Genomic DNA, 19,194 nt, shown 5'->3' with positions numbered 1-19,194 from the left:
TCTTATTGCATCCTACCTAAATCTGTAACTACTGGGACTGCTCTCCTTTTCTTTTTTAAATGTATCCATCTATTTTTCACATGCAAAGCCCACAGATGTAATTATTCAATACCCTTTTAAAGTATCCTGAAGAAAACAAGCCCGGTTGCACATTGAGAGCTCGACCATAACGAATGAAAGTAGACCGTCCCTCTTCTAATATTTTGGTGCTATCTGAAAGTTTAGAGAATAATCCCCCCAAGAACAGATTGGGATACCTAATCTGTGCCTGGGAAACTGCTACCTGGGCATTTTTTCCATTTCCATCCAGTCATTTTTAGGAATCTCCCTCTATTTCTAGAACAGATTGTCTCAAGAAGAAGAAGAAAAAGAAATCTCTGAAGGTAAAATTTACCAGGCTTCAAAATAACCTAGCTACTATAAAATTCCTGGTTATTATGCTTCCATTTTACAGTCCAGTGAACATTACAGAAAACATACACGTATATACGTGTATTTGCAGAATCCTTAACCACCTCTCCTCAATCCTTCCCACAGCCCTCACAAACAGGCTGATTCTTTACTCAACACATCTCTTCTGTTCACTTACTCTACTGTAAGAAAGAGGATATGACTCTGAAAAAAATACAGGACACCATCATCACACACATGCATTTTAAAGTGAAACTCCCTAGCTTCACTGAAGTCATAGAAGTTACTTTGGTACCATGCCAGTATAGCACAGAAAGTATTTGGGAGTGAAGGCATAGAGGAACACTAGGCAAACTATACTTTCCATTGACGAGGTCTGTATAGCAGAGAGCTGGTAGCATCTTCTTGATCTGAGCTACTCAGCTCCACCAAGAGTTAAACACTGCTATATAAAATGGGACAGAGAGTTGGTAGGAGACCAAAGCCCTACCCTTGACACAAATCACTCCTTCACTCCCCAGTATATCACCTCATTTACCTGAAAGAGGAAAGGCTGATACAGGGATTTTTTAGGGCAAGTGAATTTCTTTATATCCAGAAGTATTGTCATTAGTGCAAGGGAAACACCACTGCTGTGATACAGCTAGAACCTGTGTCCTCCATCAGAAGGCAAAGCAAAATAAGGACTACACACTATTTCAAGAAATGAACAATTAATTTAACAGCATACACATCTGGTATTCAGCATGACCCAAAACATTTAGATATTTTGTTTACATAAATAATTCAGCTAGTTTACAGGGGGAAATATTCATGTTAAAATGTACACTTAGTAGCACAAATTTGAGATTTTCAGTTAACTGCCAGTACTAAGAAGGAGAAAGAGGCAGGATAACTATTAGGGTTACAGCAACTAACTTTGCCTGTAAATTATGAGGGTGCACCAAGAAATAGGGCAAACTAAAAATGCTTTAAAAAAAAATTATAATCACTACTCTGCCCTCAGTCAATTACAAGCAGCACTTGCCATCATCATTTTAGAAGCCTCAGCAGAACAATAGAATCCCCTATTTCACAATGCCCTGAAAACTACAATGACTGTAGTTTAACTGCACAGCACCTTGAGGAATGTGTAAACAAAATAAACTTTAAAAAATTCATACTGGAGTGTAAAAATACTTACAGCTTGTAGCACATGTTAACATCCTTGACCTTAATCAGATTATTTTAAGCCATTTATGAACTAGGAGTAAAGAAAAAAAAAACAAACAGTAAATTGCTTTTTAGAACATCTCTTGGAAAAACAGTAAAATACTGGCTGGTGTAGGATGAGGTACATGCTAGGCTAGCGTGCTTTTCAACCACCCCCTCAAGATTACATGCTGGATCCCAGTTCTGTCACTCAGACAGAAAACAGTAAATGAGGAACTCTGTGGCATTTCTCACGTACCTAAAGAGAATAGAAACAACTTTGTGCTATGCATTGTGGCGCTATATATTGTTCTCCTGTAGCAAGATGATTTACTCACAATAATTTTGGAAGTTTTGAATGTGCAGTTTGTGGTGCTTTCTCAAGTGTTTATCACTGCTTCCCTCATATCACATCTTTATTGGTATACACATGCATGCACTTGCATGCATATACACGTGAATTCAAATATCTGACTTGAAAAAGCAACACATTGAGATGCCACATTTATTTTTTCAGGCAACCATTTAGCACATAAAGGGAAAGCAGTCTGCTGTGTGCTTACTGAACATCATGGACTAGCTGATCTAGGGAAAATAATCTCAAATCACTTAGAGCAAAGACAATGATTCTCTCTCTAATGTAATCAGCATGCTGCTTAGAGCACAAATTTACCGTGGTACTTGCAGCAGAACAGACAAACCTCTTCCAGGGTAGTGTATACCCAAATCGCCATTTCAATTTAAAACAAAGATTTCTCAAAAAAAGACCCAAAAGATTGAGTTGTAAGAAAAAGTTTCAAATTGCTTTTTTTCAGATTCTTGTGATATTTAAGACTGATTTTTCCACTTCTAAAATCCAGCTACCATGAAGATTAAACTTATATGCATTTGTTTATATTAGGAAATATGAGATGAAGACATAAGACATGGCTTAATTAGATATCTAGAGATTTTCCATGTTTTCAATCTCTACATCCTGCTTCTTTGCAGCTGTAGATCGCTGTGCAATGGAGCAGAGGGGAACAACACTACAGTCTAAAGACAGAGTAGATCTAGAGGAACTCTTTGGGGATATAAATTAGAAGGTACAACACAGCAGAACAGAGACTGTGCAAAACTGTAAGGTTAGTTTCACTTGCTCATGATACTAAAGATACTACAAATGATAATATAAAAGCTATCTTCATTCCCATCCCTGTCCTGCACAAAACACTTGTATACAAAAGCTTGAGACTATCAGCTCAAAAAAGTGCTCAAAGAAAAAAAAATTAACAGCCTCACCTATCCCCATCACCACCAGGTTAATTCAAATTTTTTCTTCTTTCTTGTATGACTGCCCAAATTAGAAACATGTGTAATTGACAGATTTCAAAGAGGAGAACTGGGGAAGCTGTCAACAGAACAGGAACTAAAATGAGAGAGAGAAAAAGCTGATACACTTTCACATTAGTCTATGAAGACTGACATACTACAGTTACAACATCAGTGGCCTTTGCCTATTATGCTAGAGCCTCATGTGGCATTAACAGATTCAGATCTGCCGGCTGAAGTCAAACTGAACTAATTTAAAACTGGTCAAGGTTCAGCTGCCTTTTTGTCCCCTGCCACTTTTTGAGCATTTAAGCCTTTTGGAGGATGGTGCTTAAAATAACAAGATGGAGGGCATCATTATATTACTGCTACGTCTACAAAATAATAAAACTAAAACCAAAACTAATAAAGCTCAAAATATTAGAAAGTTTTTTAGAATCTATAGCAAAATAAGTTAATTCATTTGTTAAATATACTATCACTAGTAAAAGTGTCACCTGACTGAGCAAGCAATTTTCACCTGGTACAGCAGCTGACCTTCAAGAAAAGCCCAACCTGTCATATCAATGTATTTGCACCAAACCTGCTGTTCAATACACCAACTGTGCAAAATACTGCTGGCAATCCAGGAGTTGACCTTTTGCTTTAATTTTTCACTATTATTTTTCTACATGAAACACACTAAGTAGATGCAGTTTTCCATTCCAAATCTTTTTTTTCTTCAAGTAAGGAGTTTCTCCTGTATTCACAAACAGCAGCATGTTTTGTTTATTGGGTTTTCCTCCCATCTTTATATTCTTTCACATCCATATAATTATCAATGACTAAAGATTGTTTTATTTATTAGTGACAAAGTTATATAGAACAAACATCTAATTATTCATGGCCAGATTAGAGTATGAATTTGGCTTCCCACAGAAGATTCCCAAATTACTTTGTACATCAAATTAGACAACAAAACCAAAAATAAGTACAGTTCAAGAGACCTAAGCTGCAAAATGATTACTTAAAGCAGTTGCCAAATTTTCTGTATTGCAAACAACTAATGCTTCCATCCTAGATGGATCAGACAAAAAACACAGAAAGGGGCTTTTAGAAAACAAAAAGAACAAAACAAAAAAAACCTACCCACAAACAGAAGGGGAAGTTGGGTAACAGACATGCAGCAGCATTTTTCATTCATTAAATTTGTACACAATTCCTAGTAACAGAATTGTTGGGGGGAATTGGTTTGTTTTTGTTTTTCCTGGAGTTTCTTCTGCAACATATAGCTCATCTGTGGAAGCTGCACCCTGTTACCTTCCTAGCCATCCATGGCAACATACTAAGTGCCAGTTCCCAAAACAGATCAATTTATGACTCTGATTCATGGATTTGTAAGCAGTTGGAGGGGTTTTGCAACCAATTTATTATTTTGACAGGTATTTACATGACAGCTGATTTGCACTGTGATATTTCTAATGTTTAGCTGAAAAGAAAAACTTATTTACTGTATTTCTTTCAAAGGGTACTGAAAGGGAACTGATCAAGACAAGAAAACTCACGCTTCAGCAGAGGCATAAGCCCCAGAGAGGAGGACAAGTTAGTCTCAGTGTAATCTTTGAAATTCCAACAGGTCAACACAGAGCCTTCATGTAACTAAGACATTGCATTTCCACAGGCTTCCTACTTCAGGGAAACAGCACCTGGCTCCAGAGCAAGGGCAGGTCTTCCAAAGACACTCAGGAGGGCTGGTACAGCAGAGGACTCCCATTTACCCTGCACACATCCAGCCCTGCCCCACCCCAGGGAAACCTCAGGCATCCGGAGCACGATCCAACTCAAGGGATGAGCTCAAAGCAAACATTTGCCTTCCTCCCAGGCAGCAAAAGCCAAACACTACTCCTCCTGCGCTGCTTTGCTTGGCTTAGGCTTGGTCCAAAAAAGACCTTTTGGATACCACTTCTCAAACTTTAAATTATGGGACTAATTGATTAAGAGGGGCAAGGCTGATACCACATGTATCTTTAAATTTTTGGTTTGGGGAGCCAGGGGGGGAAAAACAAAAACAAAAACAAAAAGGAAAAAACCCACACTTTCTCTCTGCAGTCCTTGCCTTCTGGTCATAAACAAAGCATAATTATAGCCCTCTTCTGTGATTTTTACCCAGCCTCCATAGCAGTAAAACAAATTAGCACAACATAGGACAAGCATAATGCAATTGCATTTATACTGCAGAAAACTTCAGCACCTTGAATTTTGTGGCTAATAGGAGCAGAATTTTAACACAATGTTGTTATTTGTTTTGAAATAGCAATAGCTTTAAATTTTAGAACAAGAAGTTTCCTTCATTGAAAATTAAATTTAGGAGTCCACTAAATTTGAGGTCCATCAGCTTTTCAGTTATTATTAAGTAGTGCAGATTTAATTCCATACCCTGTATTTAAACTGAAGGAAACTCAAGAGCTTGTTGTCATTAAGCCAACACAAGTCACAGCAAGTTCTAGCAGTGATGTCACTGTCAATGCACATAGAATTATATGCAACAAATTTGCATTCTTTTAGCAGCAAGAAAAACTGCAGTAGTCTTGCAGCTGTAGCCCAATATAACGTCAATTCCAAATATTAAGAAATGGTCTACTTGGAGGTGAAAATTGATTAGCATTATAAGATAGGTTACTGATTTAGCTGGTTTACTGAAAAATAATTAGGCTCAAAAGGTTAAATGGGTATTAAATTGGGAGCAGATTGTTAAAATTTGATTTAGGAGGCACAGTATTTCTTATTGCATAGTGAACGATGAGTGGGTGTTGAAGTCATTCAACCTCTTGAACAACTAGACTCTTCAGTAGATGAAAAAAGCAATCACAGTTTGTTAACTGAACTATTTTAATGTTTTTCATCCTTACAACATCCTTTCTAACATACATAAAGTATTCCCCACAAAGTAAATAATTTACTTTAATAATGTGGCAAAGAATTAGTTCATTATACTAATTACTAGTCTTTCTGTCTTGATCAATAGTTCAGGATAACTATTATAACATACAATAGTAAGAGTCACAAAGTGTGTCAAATTTAATGGCTTCTTAAAAATTGCAACATAATATTGATATGCCTACTAACACTGAAATTATGTAGCATCTGAAACATGGATTGCATGAAAAAAGAAAAAATGCCAGTACAAAACGAGAAAAGAAAATAGCTAATGTATAAAAGGATGCTGGGATGACAATGGAGAAACCGGACAAAACAGAAGGACAAAGAGAGCTATAGGGGAAATTAAAACTAGGAGGCAGATGGAAAACTGGGGATTTCACACAAAACTGGAAGAACCTCTCCTTCAAGAAGTAGGGAGAGAAAAGCCAGCAGAGAGATTAAAAGAATGAAAATGGAAGAAACAAAAAGACTTGACTAAACTAAACTACGTCAAGTCCCAGATGAGACAACTAGATTAAAAGAACAGCTAAAACAGGTAATATCCCTGCAACAATTTGACAAGAATGAAGCCCAAGGAAGGGGCTAAATAACTTGCATACTAGGGTAGAAAAATCCAGTTTGAAGAGTTCAGGAAACAAACAACCCTGGCATCTGAAAAAAAGGCCCATCAGTCCAACATTGCATATATGGCCAAGTGCTTACCACAGAACACACATTCCCTTAGAAGCTCTTCAGGCTTAGCACCTTGGATGCAGGGCCTGGAACCATGACACTTACGCATCTCTTCCTCTCAGTCCATTTAATGAAAGCAAGGCCACACATAGCAAACTGCATTTCCAGCTCTCACAGAAATCAGGAAGAAATTGAGACACAACAATATACAGTATCTGCCAAAATTCCAATTGGTTTGGTTTTGGGATTGTTTTTTGGTTTTAGGGTTTGTTTGGGTTTTTTTTTTTTGGGGGGGGGGGGGGGGGTTGGTTTGTTGGGTTTTGGGGGGGGGGGTTGTTTTTTGGGCTTTTGTTTTGTTTTAGAGACCCACCTAACTGAACATTACAGTGAAGAATTAAATTACAGCAGTCATTGCTCTAAAGGTCTGATCATCAAATTCTGGACAGCAGGATCAAACTGGTGCAGAGAACATGACCCATTCACCAAATCAAATCCAACTCAACTGCAATTTTTGCAGTTCCTTAAGAACGAAAGATCACTCGCTTCTACCAAGAAAAGTCAGTATGCAGAGGGCAATGCTATTACAAGAGACAGCACGCTGCCCTGCTGTCAGTGAGGTAAAAGAAACATAGAAGGTAAAGTACATTCTGTATATTTTGAAAAAGCACCCTTTAAGACATACTTCCACATATATTCAAATTCCAACTCAGCAAGAAAAGAATCCATAAAAAGGATTTAGATGTTTTCTTTTATATTCATCACCTTTAAAGTTGCTGTTTATCTAGCTGCTTTTCTTCACTGAAACTTAGTGATCCTCTTACCCTACATTTTACATTAACCAATGCTATTCCATTCATGTTCATACCCACAAAACAAAATATTTTCTAAGATATCCAACAGTCATGACTGCTGGAGCATGATTTAACAGCATATTCGTCTCCCATTTGGGAATCTCAGCCACTGAAGGAGCACTTTCTCATCAACTGCTTCTACTGTGACAGATACTGTCTCTGTATCAGCCTATGAAAAGCATGGAAGAAGGATGAATATCAGCATTCAGTTCCTAAAAAATAAACCTATTCTGTTGTTTGGCTTTCAGTCAGTTGCAGCAGCAAAGTAGAAGTACACATAGTACAGCTGAGTGTATTAGTAACAAGGAAGAACAAAAAGAAGGTGATTTCAAGACCTGAAAAGGTTCAGTCAAGTTACTACCTTCCTGAGGTCTGCAAAGCACAAAACAAGACCTACTACAGAACATTATTACATTCCTGTACTGTGGTAATCCTTAATTAACCCGTAACCAATATGTGTGCAGAAACAAGCATCTGAAATATTACTTACATTAGTATTATTGTAACGATCACAATTAAGCAATTTTAAGCTCTGTCCTATTTTACACTTGTTCTTTCTCCTGAAGGATGATGCTCTACCTTGCCATTGGTAGATAGCAATGGAAGATCTTTTTTCAGGCTAGTGAGATCATAAAGGAGGATTTTCAGTGCTTTTACAAATAAGTTTTCCCCTCAAAAAAAAAGAGGGGGGGCACAACAGAATTTACCGCTAATGTCATTAAAAAGCCTAAAAACTCGTTCTGAAAATTTATAAATAGCCCTCTGAGACAATCCTAATCCATCCAGCCAAAGATACCAGATTCCTAGCTTAAGACACAGAAAAACATCCTTTTAATAATTTCAATATTCATGTTCTTCTTGGCTTATTTTGATTAGCCATCTTTCTCATTTATCCTTGATATACTCGATGTAATAAAGCACACTGAATTTTATCTTTCTGTTCAGTACATATTTTTAATCTTTATAAATATATTCAGCACATACTTTGTTTTCTATTTTCCACTGCTTTATAATTTAGTCTTACCCTTGAAGAAATAACCTCAATTCCATTATTTTATCAGTTTTATGACATTTGGAAACAAGTGTTTTAATGATGTGGAAAACAGTCTTTCGTCCAGTTAGTTCATTCTATCATTTTAACACGATTTGGCCATTTTTCCCACTAGAGAGAATATTTAACATAATTAGTTTGCATACAGTGTTGTGCATATCTCACTCATCTAATAAATCAATGTAACACTTATACAGCAATATGAGTTTGACTTATCTCATCTCAAATGTTTCATATACTAAGAGCATAACCCTAAAAACCTTAAGCCCACAGTACCCTCAGTGAAGTCAAAATAAACAACCTATGGGAATAGTTTGGAGCCCCCTATACCTTATCTGCCTCTCAGCTATTGTAACCTCTATTACTTGTAGACAAATACAAAATTACAAAGTGTAAGCTGATATATTGCTGACATCAAGTAATTAAATAAACAGATTTTCTTTGGTATAGAATTTTAACTAATAAAGCAAGTTGGACTGTACTACAAAACTTTCACCTTAAGTAAGACTACAAGCAAACATAACTGCACATTAATATACATCTTAACCACAAAATCTGATGTCACCAAAAAGGACAAGAAACACAAGATCGTCTGACGCATATGATATAGTCATCTGTAACAACGTGAAGCAACATAATTTTTGGCACCATGCACTATTCCAAGTAAAGTTCATAATAAAGTGCATGGGCTACATTTGCTGAACTTGGTTATCATTCAGCTCTATAATTTGAAAGAATGACACTAACATACACTATTCCTTTTAAAATTTTCAGAGAAAAATGTATATTGACACTGATTGCAAGATAATGATGCCTAAATTATGCCTTTGGAGAGCTTTGCTTAAACACAAACATTTGCTTAATGGAAAGTTAAATAGAAATAAACTTGGAAAATTCAAAAGTTTGCTTAACCTATGTTAGCTTTTAATTACAATATAATACACTCTTTTGCATAATACAGCCTACCAAAACAGTCAGTATTATAGAATTCCAAAAATATACTCATTCTTTAAATAAGAAATAAAAAATGCATATACTTTTTTTGTGGTTTTTTTTTTTTTTAAAGATAAGTCCTATGTGAAGTATACCAAAGGATACTTTTTGAAAGACTGTTCGGTTACCACAGAAAAATTTCTCTTCTTTATACCTATGGAATTTTGAATCTCACTCCACCTACTCTCAGCATCTAAGGGTTTTACCAGTTATGGAAAAGTTTCCAGATACTGTTCTCAGCCAGCTTTTAGAGGCATCCTGACCAACAGTAATAAAATCTCAAACTGCTTACTGAATTGGAGGGACATGTCACTGTCTTCCTTTGCTGAGAACCCAAAAGGAGTTTAAGGAAGTTTATTGAGATGTCTGCTCTGGAGCATAAACTGCAGTCCTGTTGTAGGGGACTCAAGATAACTGTTAAATTTAAGATAAGAAAGTTAATTTACATGGCTAGCTAGTACTTGACAAGACATATTGCATTTAGAGTGCTGTAGGTCAAGCAATATCTAGTGTGCATGAGTTGAGGGGAAATGGCATAAGGAAGGGGCAAACACTGTTCCCTTTTTTCACACCCTGGTCACTTGCTCTTCTCTTACCCCCTTCACCTGCACAAGATACGATACAGTTAAACTCACAAAAAATCCCCAGAAGAAAATCCACACTTATTTCTGGAATTAACGTACTTGGCTTTTACTTCAAAAGCAGTCAATATACATTTTTCTCCCCTACTCTTTCATTAGACCTGTTAGTCTAATCTCAGTTCCTGCAAAAATTATGGAGAAGATTATACTGGCTACTATTGAAAAGAATTTAAAGAATAATGCAGTCATCAGGCACAGTCAACATAGGTTCACAAAGGGAAAATCCTGTTTAACTAATTTGATATCCTTCTATGATAAGGTCATCCGCCTAGTGGATGAAGGGAAGGCAGTGGATGTAGTTTTCCTAGATTTTAGTAAGACTTTTAATGCTGTTTCTCACATCATCCTTCTGGACAAGTTGTCTAACTGTGGGATAAGTGGGTTCATGGTGCACTGGGTGAAGAACTGGCTGAAGGGCAGACCTCAAAGAGCTGTAGTGAATGGGGCTACACCTGGCTGGCAACCCGTCACCAACAGCGTTCCTCAGGGTTCAATTCTATTTAACAAGTCAAAATGCTGGATTCTGCACCTAGGACAGTGTAATGCCAGGGGCAAGCATAAATTGGAAGAGGAGTGGCTGGAGAGCAGCCCTGCAGAAAGGGATCTGGGGGTGCCGGTCGGCAGCAGACTCAATGCGAGTCAGCAGCGTGCCCCGGCAGCCAAGGCGGCAAACCCCATCCTGGGGTGCATCAAACACAGCATAACCAGTCAGTCAAAAGACGGGATTATTCCACTCTATTCAGCATTGGTGCGGCCTCACCTCGAGTACTGCCTGCAGTTCTGGGTCCCACAATTTAAGAAGGATGTGAAGGTCCTTGAATATGTCCAGAGGAGGGCAACAAAGCTAGTGACAGTGCTGGAAGGCACATCCTATGAGCAGCAGCTAAGGACTTTGGGTTTGTCTAGCTTGGAGAAAAGGAGGCTGAGGGACAACCTCCTTGATCTCTACAGCTTCCTGAGGAGGGGAAGTGGAGAGGGAGCTGCTGATCTCTTCTCCTTGGGATCCAGTGACAGGATGTGTGGGAATGGTTCAAAGCTGCACCAGGGGAGGTTTAGACTGCACATCAAGAAGCATTTCTTTACCAAAAGGGTGGTCAAACACTGGAACAGGCTTCTTGGAGAGGTGGTCGATGCCCCGTGCCTGTCAGCGTTTAAGAAGCATTTGGACAATGCCCTAAATAACACGCTTTAACTTTTGGTCAGCCCTGAATTGGTCAGACAGTTGGACTGGATGATCGTTTTAGGTCCCTTCCAGCTGAAATAGTCTATTCTATTTTTGTCATAACAGAGGAAAATGAGTAAGATTAATTAGTGGTAATATTTTAATATTTAAACAATGAATACATCATATCCATCATATTTGTTAAGTTTATCTGTGCATCTTTGCACAATCACTAACATATTCAGCAGCAATGAGGAGTTAAAGTACTAAAATATTGCAGAATAAGTGCCACTCTCCTTCGGATGAAATTAAAAATAGCAGTCTCTTATGATCAGCTCGTTACTCTAAAGACATCAGCATTCATACAGCATTTCCGCATTAAAGATGACCAGGTCTGCAACCACTTATCTGACACACAAAGCTCTTCTTAAAAATTCAGAAATTACCACTACCAGTTCTTGCTGTATATAGTATCAACACCACCCTTCGCCCTTGCTGACTTCTTATTTAGAGCTTTTTTTTTTTTGCCCCTTTTTTTTAATTAAATGGAGAAATGCAGATACAGAAGATCTCACAAAGGTGGTAAATCACACAGAACTGTTGCAACAGAAGTTGAGAGAACAGTCTCGACCTTCCTTCCAATTTCTAATGTACGTTTGCACAGATGTACACAAATATACAGTGAATGGCCATCATGCTACTCGCTTCTTGTACTGGTATGCTGAGGAGGTTGGAAATTGTTAGAAAGCAGTTTACCTTAATCTCCTTTTAGAAGTACAAGTCTGTTACGCTACTCTTCAGCAGAGCTAATCAGAATTAAGTCTTTGTTACAACCTGCTGCTCTGGGGAAAGCAAAACACCTCATGAAGACAGTCTGGCAAGTTCTAGCCAGACTCCATGGCTTCCAGGGTCGTGAAAGGTGGCCTGGCCTAAGGACAGCAATATCTATGGCCTTCAGATCTCACAATTGAAAAAACAGGCAGTAATGTGGAGAGAGCTACCCAGGAGAAAAAAAAAAAGAAAAAAAAATGCCACATCCAGTTTTTTTCCTTCTGTTACCAGTTAATTGAAAATTCTGTGTTTGCTCCAGTTTTACGGAACATGTCACTAAACTTTTACTCCTTCCCCATTTGTAAATGTTTGCTTACTTACTGGACTAGAAAACATTCCTATTTCAGCATGGGAGAAGAAAAAAAAAAAGCCTTGCCTCTCTAATTTCAGTCTTTTTTTTTTTTAAATTTGAAATGGAAAAGGTCATTCACGACAAAAAATGCTGGGGATATATTAATGCAAGGGAATGAACCAAAATGGGACCACGTGACTCAACTTTTCTAAAGTTTAATTTATTTTAAACCACTGTCAAAAAGTAACTTTTTTTCCCCCCTGACATTATTCTCCAATTGATACTTAAGTATGTCTCTTATAATTCTGAAAGGCATAACAGCCAGCAATGCATCAAAATGAAAGCTGTAGTTTCAGATATTCCATTCCTCTATTTTACAAGCCACAACAATATTACTTAATAGGCAAGAGCTGGCTTCCTTCAACAGTCTTCTATTCACTTTGGATAGGAAAACATATTGCTGTACAAGTAGAACATTTGAATATTTACAGTTTTGGAACTCCTGTATGACTGGAAAGAAAGCAGAAGGAGCCAGCAATGTTTTAGAACAATACTTCATTGAGAAGATATTTCACACCATTCCATATTTCACTGGTTGTTCTAAGGAGAAAAAAAAATAACCTGCTTTTTTGAAAAACAATAAATAATTAGAGATTCCCCTTCGGGGAAACTTCTTTAAGCAATAAACAAAGATCACATACAAGACTCTATACCAGGCTTTTCTTTTTTTTCCAAGCTGCACAGCTCAAAAATCTCTTCCAACTAACAGAATATGCTCCTATTTTTAAATAGGCAAAGTTTTAATATATTTTAGAAGTGGATGGTGATATTTTAGCTTTCCCATGAAAACGGAAAGAGGTATAACAAGTAAAATTCAGAGATCTTAAGCTGTCATCAGCAAGATGCCATCATTCCCCCAAAAGAGTATTTTGACATTGTTGGCAATTTTCAGTGTCTATCTTCAGGACTGACCTAGAAGACAGCAGTCACAAATTAGATAGGGTCTAGTACCAGAAAAAACCTATAACCTTCTTTCAAGGGATGGGAACTCCTTGCTGACAAGAAAGAAGAAGGGCACAGGTAGGAATAATTACCTTAAAGGGGTGAAATGCAGAATTCAGTGCCTAACTGCCTTGTTTTTAGTGGCCTCTTCCATGAGGCAGGAAGACTGTGGAGGCACATGAAGCAATAAACCCATTGTAGCAGGGTCACCTAGACAATCCTGATTCATTATAAGCAGGGAGAGATGAAGTAAAGACCAGAAAGGATCTACTAGAAGATCACGGAAACACAGTTCATGTTTCCTTAAATCAGAGTTTCTGGAATACATAGCTCACTTCTGTTGTTAACTTATTTTACCCTGTAATGGTTACATACAAGTCATGCTGCTTTCTTCATAAGAGGCAAGACCTTGCTTTCAGGTTACATTTTTCTACACAGTGAGCAGAGAAGAATGTTTTAAAATGTACGACTACAAATGTCTGGTTTAGGAATACAGCTGAGCAATGAAATGATGACTATGAAGATTCTCTCAACTTTGAGCTTTATGCTCAAAAATAAATGCCTTCTAAAAGGAAGATAGGGAATAAGGCATATAATCAGAGTAAGCAATTAAGAAATCAAGTAACAAATTAATTATAGTTCCACCTCATCCTCAATTTATCTACTTTGTATAAATTAAAATATGTACTCAAAACCTCTTCTGAAAAAGAAGACTATTCCTCCACTCAGCAGAAAAGCATGTATAGAATACTGTAGAATGGGGTTGAAAACCTTCAAATTAGCTTGTATGTATGCAAAGAAGATTTCGATTCCCTGTTATTTAAGTGACAGCTAAAGAAACCACTCTGAAGAATATTCCCAGATTCTTTTGAGTTTTGGAAGATGACAAAATTGTTAGCATTAGCAGGTCAGACACATATCCAACATACTTCCAGCACCAAGCAGAAAGAAACTGAAGAAGTTTCTCTCCAAACGTCAGTCTGAATGAAGTTTTCAAACGCAAAAACAGTGATATAGAGTCTAAAAGCATAGATGGTTTGCAGATTTAGACAACAGATATCTGCATCTGCTGTGGATCAGGGGTGTGGGGGAACAGAGATGCTGAAAAATCAGAGTCTCCATGAATAAAATAAAATAAAAAGGCAAATAGTTCATTCCTGTCCATGACACACTTGTTCCTGGTCTCGTGCTGCTTTAAGTGTAAGAGGTCTTTGTGTTCACATAACATGGCTGAACACCAAAATAATGTACCGCTGTATAAACAAGGACACATTATTGAATAAGGTATGAAAATTCATCCTACCTTTTTGCTAGCAATTTTATCAGGGGCAGGAGAAGGGCAGGCAGAGGGGAACACGATCGATTTTTCCACAAGGTAGAGAGACCTGTTCTTCCCAACAGAGAAATTAAGAACATTTCAGGTGTGAACTTACTTAAAAGACCAGCATGTGACCCAATGTAACAGAAAAATGGTCAGACTAAAACTATCAATAAGGAAAGAAATACAATACACCAGGCAACCAGAATGGGAACAGGTGCAATTAAAATGCACCTCTAGAGGATAAATACACAGTTTGGGTGCTCACTGCTGTATCCAGAAAGCTTTACACAACTCCATTAGCTAATCAATAGTTTTTATTAAAGTTTTTGGAATACTTAACAGTCATGCATTCATTTTATGATAAGCATACACAAACAATGTCTCAATGATTTTTTTCCCCCCAATTTTTCTCTATTAGGATTGAAAACCTTTATTCTTTTATCCTAGAAAATAAACTATTAGTTCTGTTAACTGTAGTATATTTATCTGAAGAGTTTCCCAAAATAAAAATAAAAAAAATCAATGGATGAAAATAATTATTTTTTAAAAACAATGGAACAGTAGTAGCTCAACTTTAATTTTAAGTAAAATTAATTACAGTGAAGCAGTTTATAAGCGTGCAAAGTGTGAATAAGCATCAGGCTGAAACTCAAAAGGAAAGTCTGTTATATCAGGAAACAGCAATATGAATTGTGTTGCCCAGACTGGACCAAAGACTACAAGCTAAATCCATGAGCTCTGGCTGCAGCCATGGGAGTCTAGGCCATGAAAGCAACCTGCCTAAGACAGGCAGCTAGCTAATTAGAGGACAACTATGCATGAAGATTTTTGCTCTACCACTTGTCCACACGAACATTCTAAAATAAAAAAAAATTCAAAAACCCAAACCCTGACATCCCCTGGCCACCACCACCCTCCCACCCCCCAAGAAGAACCCAGCAAAGCCCTGCATCTTCGCAGATTCCAGGAGGCAGAAGCCTGCCCCTGATGCTTTTCTCTCCTCCCCCAGCTTCAGAGTTTCCAGAAGTGGTAGAAAGCTATACTGACTCATGTCAGAATAGAGAGGGTAGAGGACTGGGTCATGTTCCATAACATGGAAGGAAGAGAAATTCTGAACTTCCTGCTAGGTCTTGCATTTCTAAGTCTATAACACTATCTGGATATTTCTTGTAATTTCAAGATCATCAATTTTAAAATTGGTAGGATTTTGCCAATCAAAATCCTATATCCACTATTTTTGGCTTGGGGAGGGGAAAGTAAAACAAACAAACAAACAAAAAAAAACCAAAACCAAAAATCAAGCAGAAGCTTTACACTTTATTAGGGAGATAAGGAGAGAAAATGTATTTTCTTCCTGGTTTAAAAATCTGCCAGATAAAACTTAGCATATTTATTTGTATTACCTTTCCTAAGATTAATCTTTCTTTCTCTGCAGAGAATAGTTTAAAAAAAAAAAAAATATTTTTTTTTTCAGAACCAAGCAACATGTCAAATAAAAGCAAAATAAATAAAAAAAATTGCTTCTCTCCAGGCCACAGACTGCATAAGTTTTTTAGCAGAGGCTATCAAGCTTCCTTACAAAGGTCAAACTTCAGTGGTATTTAAACCCTCTGATTATTATTAATAGCCTATGACTTAGCCCACGGTGCCTTTTCTATAATGTAACAGCCTTTCACAGCATTAACTCACAGTGCCACACAGGACACATCATGCAGCAGTCCAGGTGGAGAGCTCAGCTGGCTTTCCACGAAGAGGCCACAAGCTTGCCCAGGACCCTGGGTGAACACCTGGTAGCTGAAGACCAGGCTGCTACAGCTATGCTGCCACTACGTCAAGCCAATCAGCTACACTTACGTTCACAAAAGCTAAATATGTACCTTCGGATTGCAGCATAGACAGAGCATCACAGTTTTTCAGGCTTTTGTTGACATACAGAATTATAGAAGCATTTAGGTTGGAAAAGATCTTTAAGTCCGACTGTTAACCTAGCACTACAAAGTCCACTACTACACCATATCCTTACATGCCACATCTACTCGTCTTTTAAATACCTCCAGGGATGGTGATTCAACCACTTCCCTGGGGAGCCTGTTCCAATCTTGATAAACATTTTGGTGAAGAAATTTTTCCCAATACCCAAACTAAACCCCCCCCCCGCACAACTTGAGGCCATTTCCTCTCGTCCTATCACTTCCCACCTGCAATTCTCCCCTCTCTAGTTTATTTAGCATTTCAAATAATTCTTTAAAGTTTTTAGCCTTAACACATATAAAACTTAGTCTTGTTCCTTCAATTCACATCTTCTTCAAAAGGCTAGAGAACAAGCTAAGTTTTAATAGCAGCTCTTCAAGTGTTAAATATTTTTTTCACCACAGGAATTCTGTTTGCATCCTAGTTTCTCAGCACAGTTTCTCAACCCTAAAATTACTTCAAAACATTAATATTTTAACTTATAGAATGGAGCTGGTTTAATTTTTCCCCACATGCAAGTTAACTGAAACTGAGAAAGGAGTGCAACACAGCTTGTTCCAACCAGCACCAGAAAAAGTCTCAGATCCTGCTTTTTTAACAACATAATCACACTGTGATCACTGGTGACCACAAAAAGGAAGACTCCAAGACAAAACACAGCAAGCACCAATACATTAAAACCATTTTTAAAATATAAGGTGGGTCTTTAAACTGTTCAGTGAGATTTGCAGGATCAGTTAGAAGACTTTGCCTCCATGTATGTCCACACCATACATCAGAAAAGAATGAGTGGTAGAAAAAAACCTCAGGCAACGCAGAAGTACTTCCCATGAGCCTGCCAAAAGTTGCCATGTTCATTAAAGAGAAATGCAGAGGAAGTCAGAAATATTCTAAACAATAACTTGGCTTCTGGTAGCTGCCATGTGTCCAGCATTCCAGACATAAGTCCTAACTCCTTAAAGTCTGTATAAAATTTCCCAAAAGAAAAAAACAACAGGGTCAATACATACAAAAGGAGGAAGGACACATCCAGGAAAACCTATACCACCCTTACGCTTCTTCCTCCCCATTTTGTTCTCTCTCTTAAGCTATTTTCACTTTAAAAGAAAGAAAAAAAATTACATTTCCTTATTGCTGCATGTATCTCAAAGAATTAATCAGCTTGTTAATAAATTTTGGAGTTGCTCAAGATGGCCATACATGGCTATTAAAATAATGTTAAGCAGGGCAGAATCTATCAAAGCTCTGATAAAACCCAGAGCAAATAACACTGATTACTTACCAGATCATTGATAAAAAAAAAGTCTTGCTCCTTAAACACAGAAAATCTCATCAGTAAAAACTGATCATACACTGTATTTATTTCTCTAAAACCCATTCTAAAATGCCAAATGTCGGCCTCTTACTGAATCCCCTTATGCCTTTGGACTACGTTGACATTAATCCTCAAAACCTCCCATTAGAGTTTAAGTCTATTTAACCTTCCTATGTATCTAGTAGATATCCATAAAATCAAAGACTGTGTCAGCAGAAAGCAGTTCCACTACTAATTTCTGAAACTGTGGTGCACTCCTGGCTATTTTAAGAGAAGCAGAAGATATTTGTATTCTTTTCTTTAAAGGAACAAATGACTTTTTTTTTTTTTTCTCCTTCCACTTCAACTTTGTAGCACATCATCAAGCCACCACCATCAAAATAACTCCTGCAAAAAAGGAGACCAAGTGAACAGCTACAGATTCTTCATAATCACTGGTACATCTGTTCAACAAAGTAGTAGTGCTGCATCCAGTAATCCCTCTTCCAATGAAATCAAACCACCTGAAGCTGGTAGGACATAAGAGCTTGTCACTCAGGTACCATGCTGCGGTAGTATCTGCAATGCACTTAACAGAAATAGAATTAATTGTCATCCTCTAAAGAGTTGATCCATTAGCACTAGCGTGTTAGGCTATGATAAAAAGAAGACATCATTGGTAATGCTGGGGCTTATCTTCTCTTATGGGAATACTTCAGAACATTCTTGTATTAGGAAAGCTTTTATAGCCTTCTGAAACAGTACACAGATATCCATTTTTGTTTCACGAGCTTTTGTGTTCCACATCTGTTCTTTTCTTTATAAATATTGCTCTAAAGGAAAGGTCAATGGCAAAAGTCTACAGATACAATCAATATCAGGCAGACTTTTCAAATAGTCAAGACAAGCCAAAGTCTAAGAACTTGAGTAAGCCTAGAACAAACTAAAGGCCAAATGCATGTGATTAAAAAAAACACAAACAAACAACACACAACACAAAAACACACCAACAACTACCAAGGTGTCAACTCTCAATAAAAATTCCAGCTAAGAAAAAAAATTTAAAGGGGGGGGGGGGGCAGGCAGGGTGGAATCCCACCCACAAAACCACACAACCAAACTCTTCCAAATGTAACAATTCTTTTTAATTTATTAGATCTGCCATTGTTTCCTTCTTTCTACAAAAGAAAATGGATTATGCATGACTTCAGCTACAGATTGTTTTCCCCACCTTTTACTCCTAATCTTCCATTAGGTAGATACAATAAAGCTCTAAGTATC

The 19,194-nt window shown here is 37.4% G+C and overlaps 1 protein-coding gene across 1 annotated transcript in view; it reads right to left on the bottom strand.

Annotated features, from left to right (window-relative positions):
* The window catches only part of INPP4B (inositol polyphosphate-4-phosphatase type II B), a 381,542-nt gene that overhangs the window by 304,274 nt on the left and 58,074 nt on the right, over positions 1-19,194 (bottom strand). The window contains exon 4 of the mRNA XM_075035790.1: positions 14,631-14,717. Coding sequence (XP_074891891.1) covers positions 14,631-14,717 — 87 coding nt within the window. The remainder of the gene's footprint in view (positions 1-14,630; positions 14,718-19,194) is intronic.

This window comes from Buteo buteo, chromosome 1 (genome assembly GCF_964188355.1).
Source record: "Buteo buteo chromosome 1, bButBut1.hap1.1, whole genome shotgun sequence".
Lineage (NCBI taxonomy): Eukaryota > Metazoa > Chordata > Aves > Accipitriformes > Accipitridae > Buteo > Buteo buteo.
This window is presented reverse-complemented; position numbering and strand designations above follow the sequence as displayed.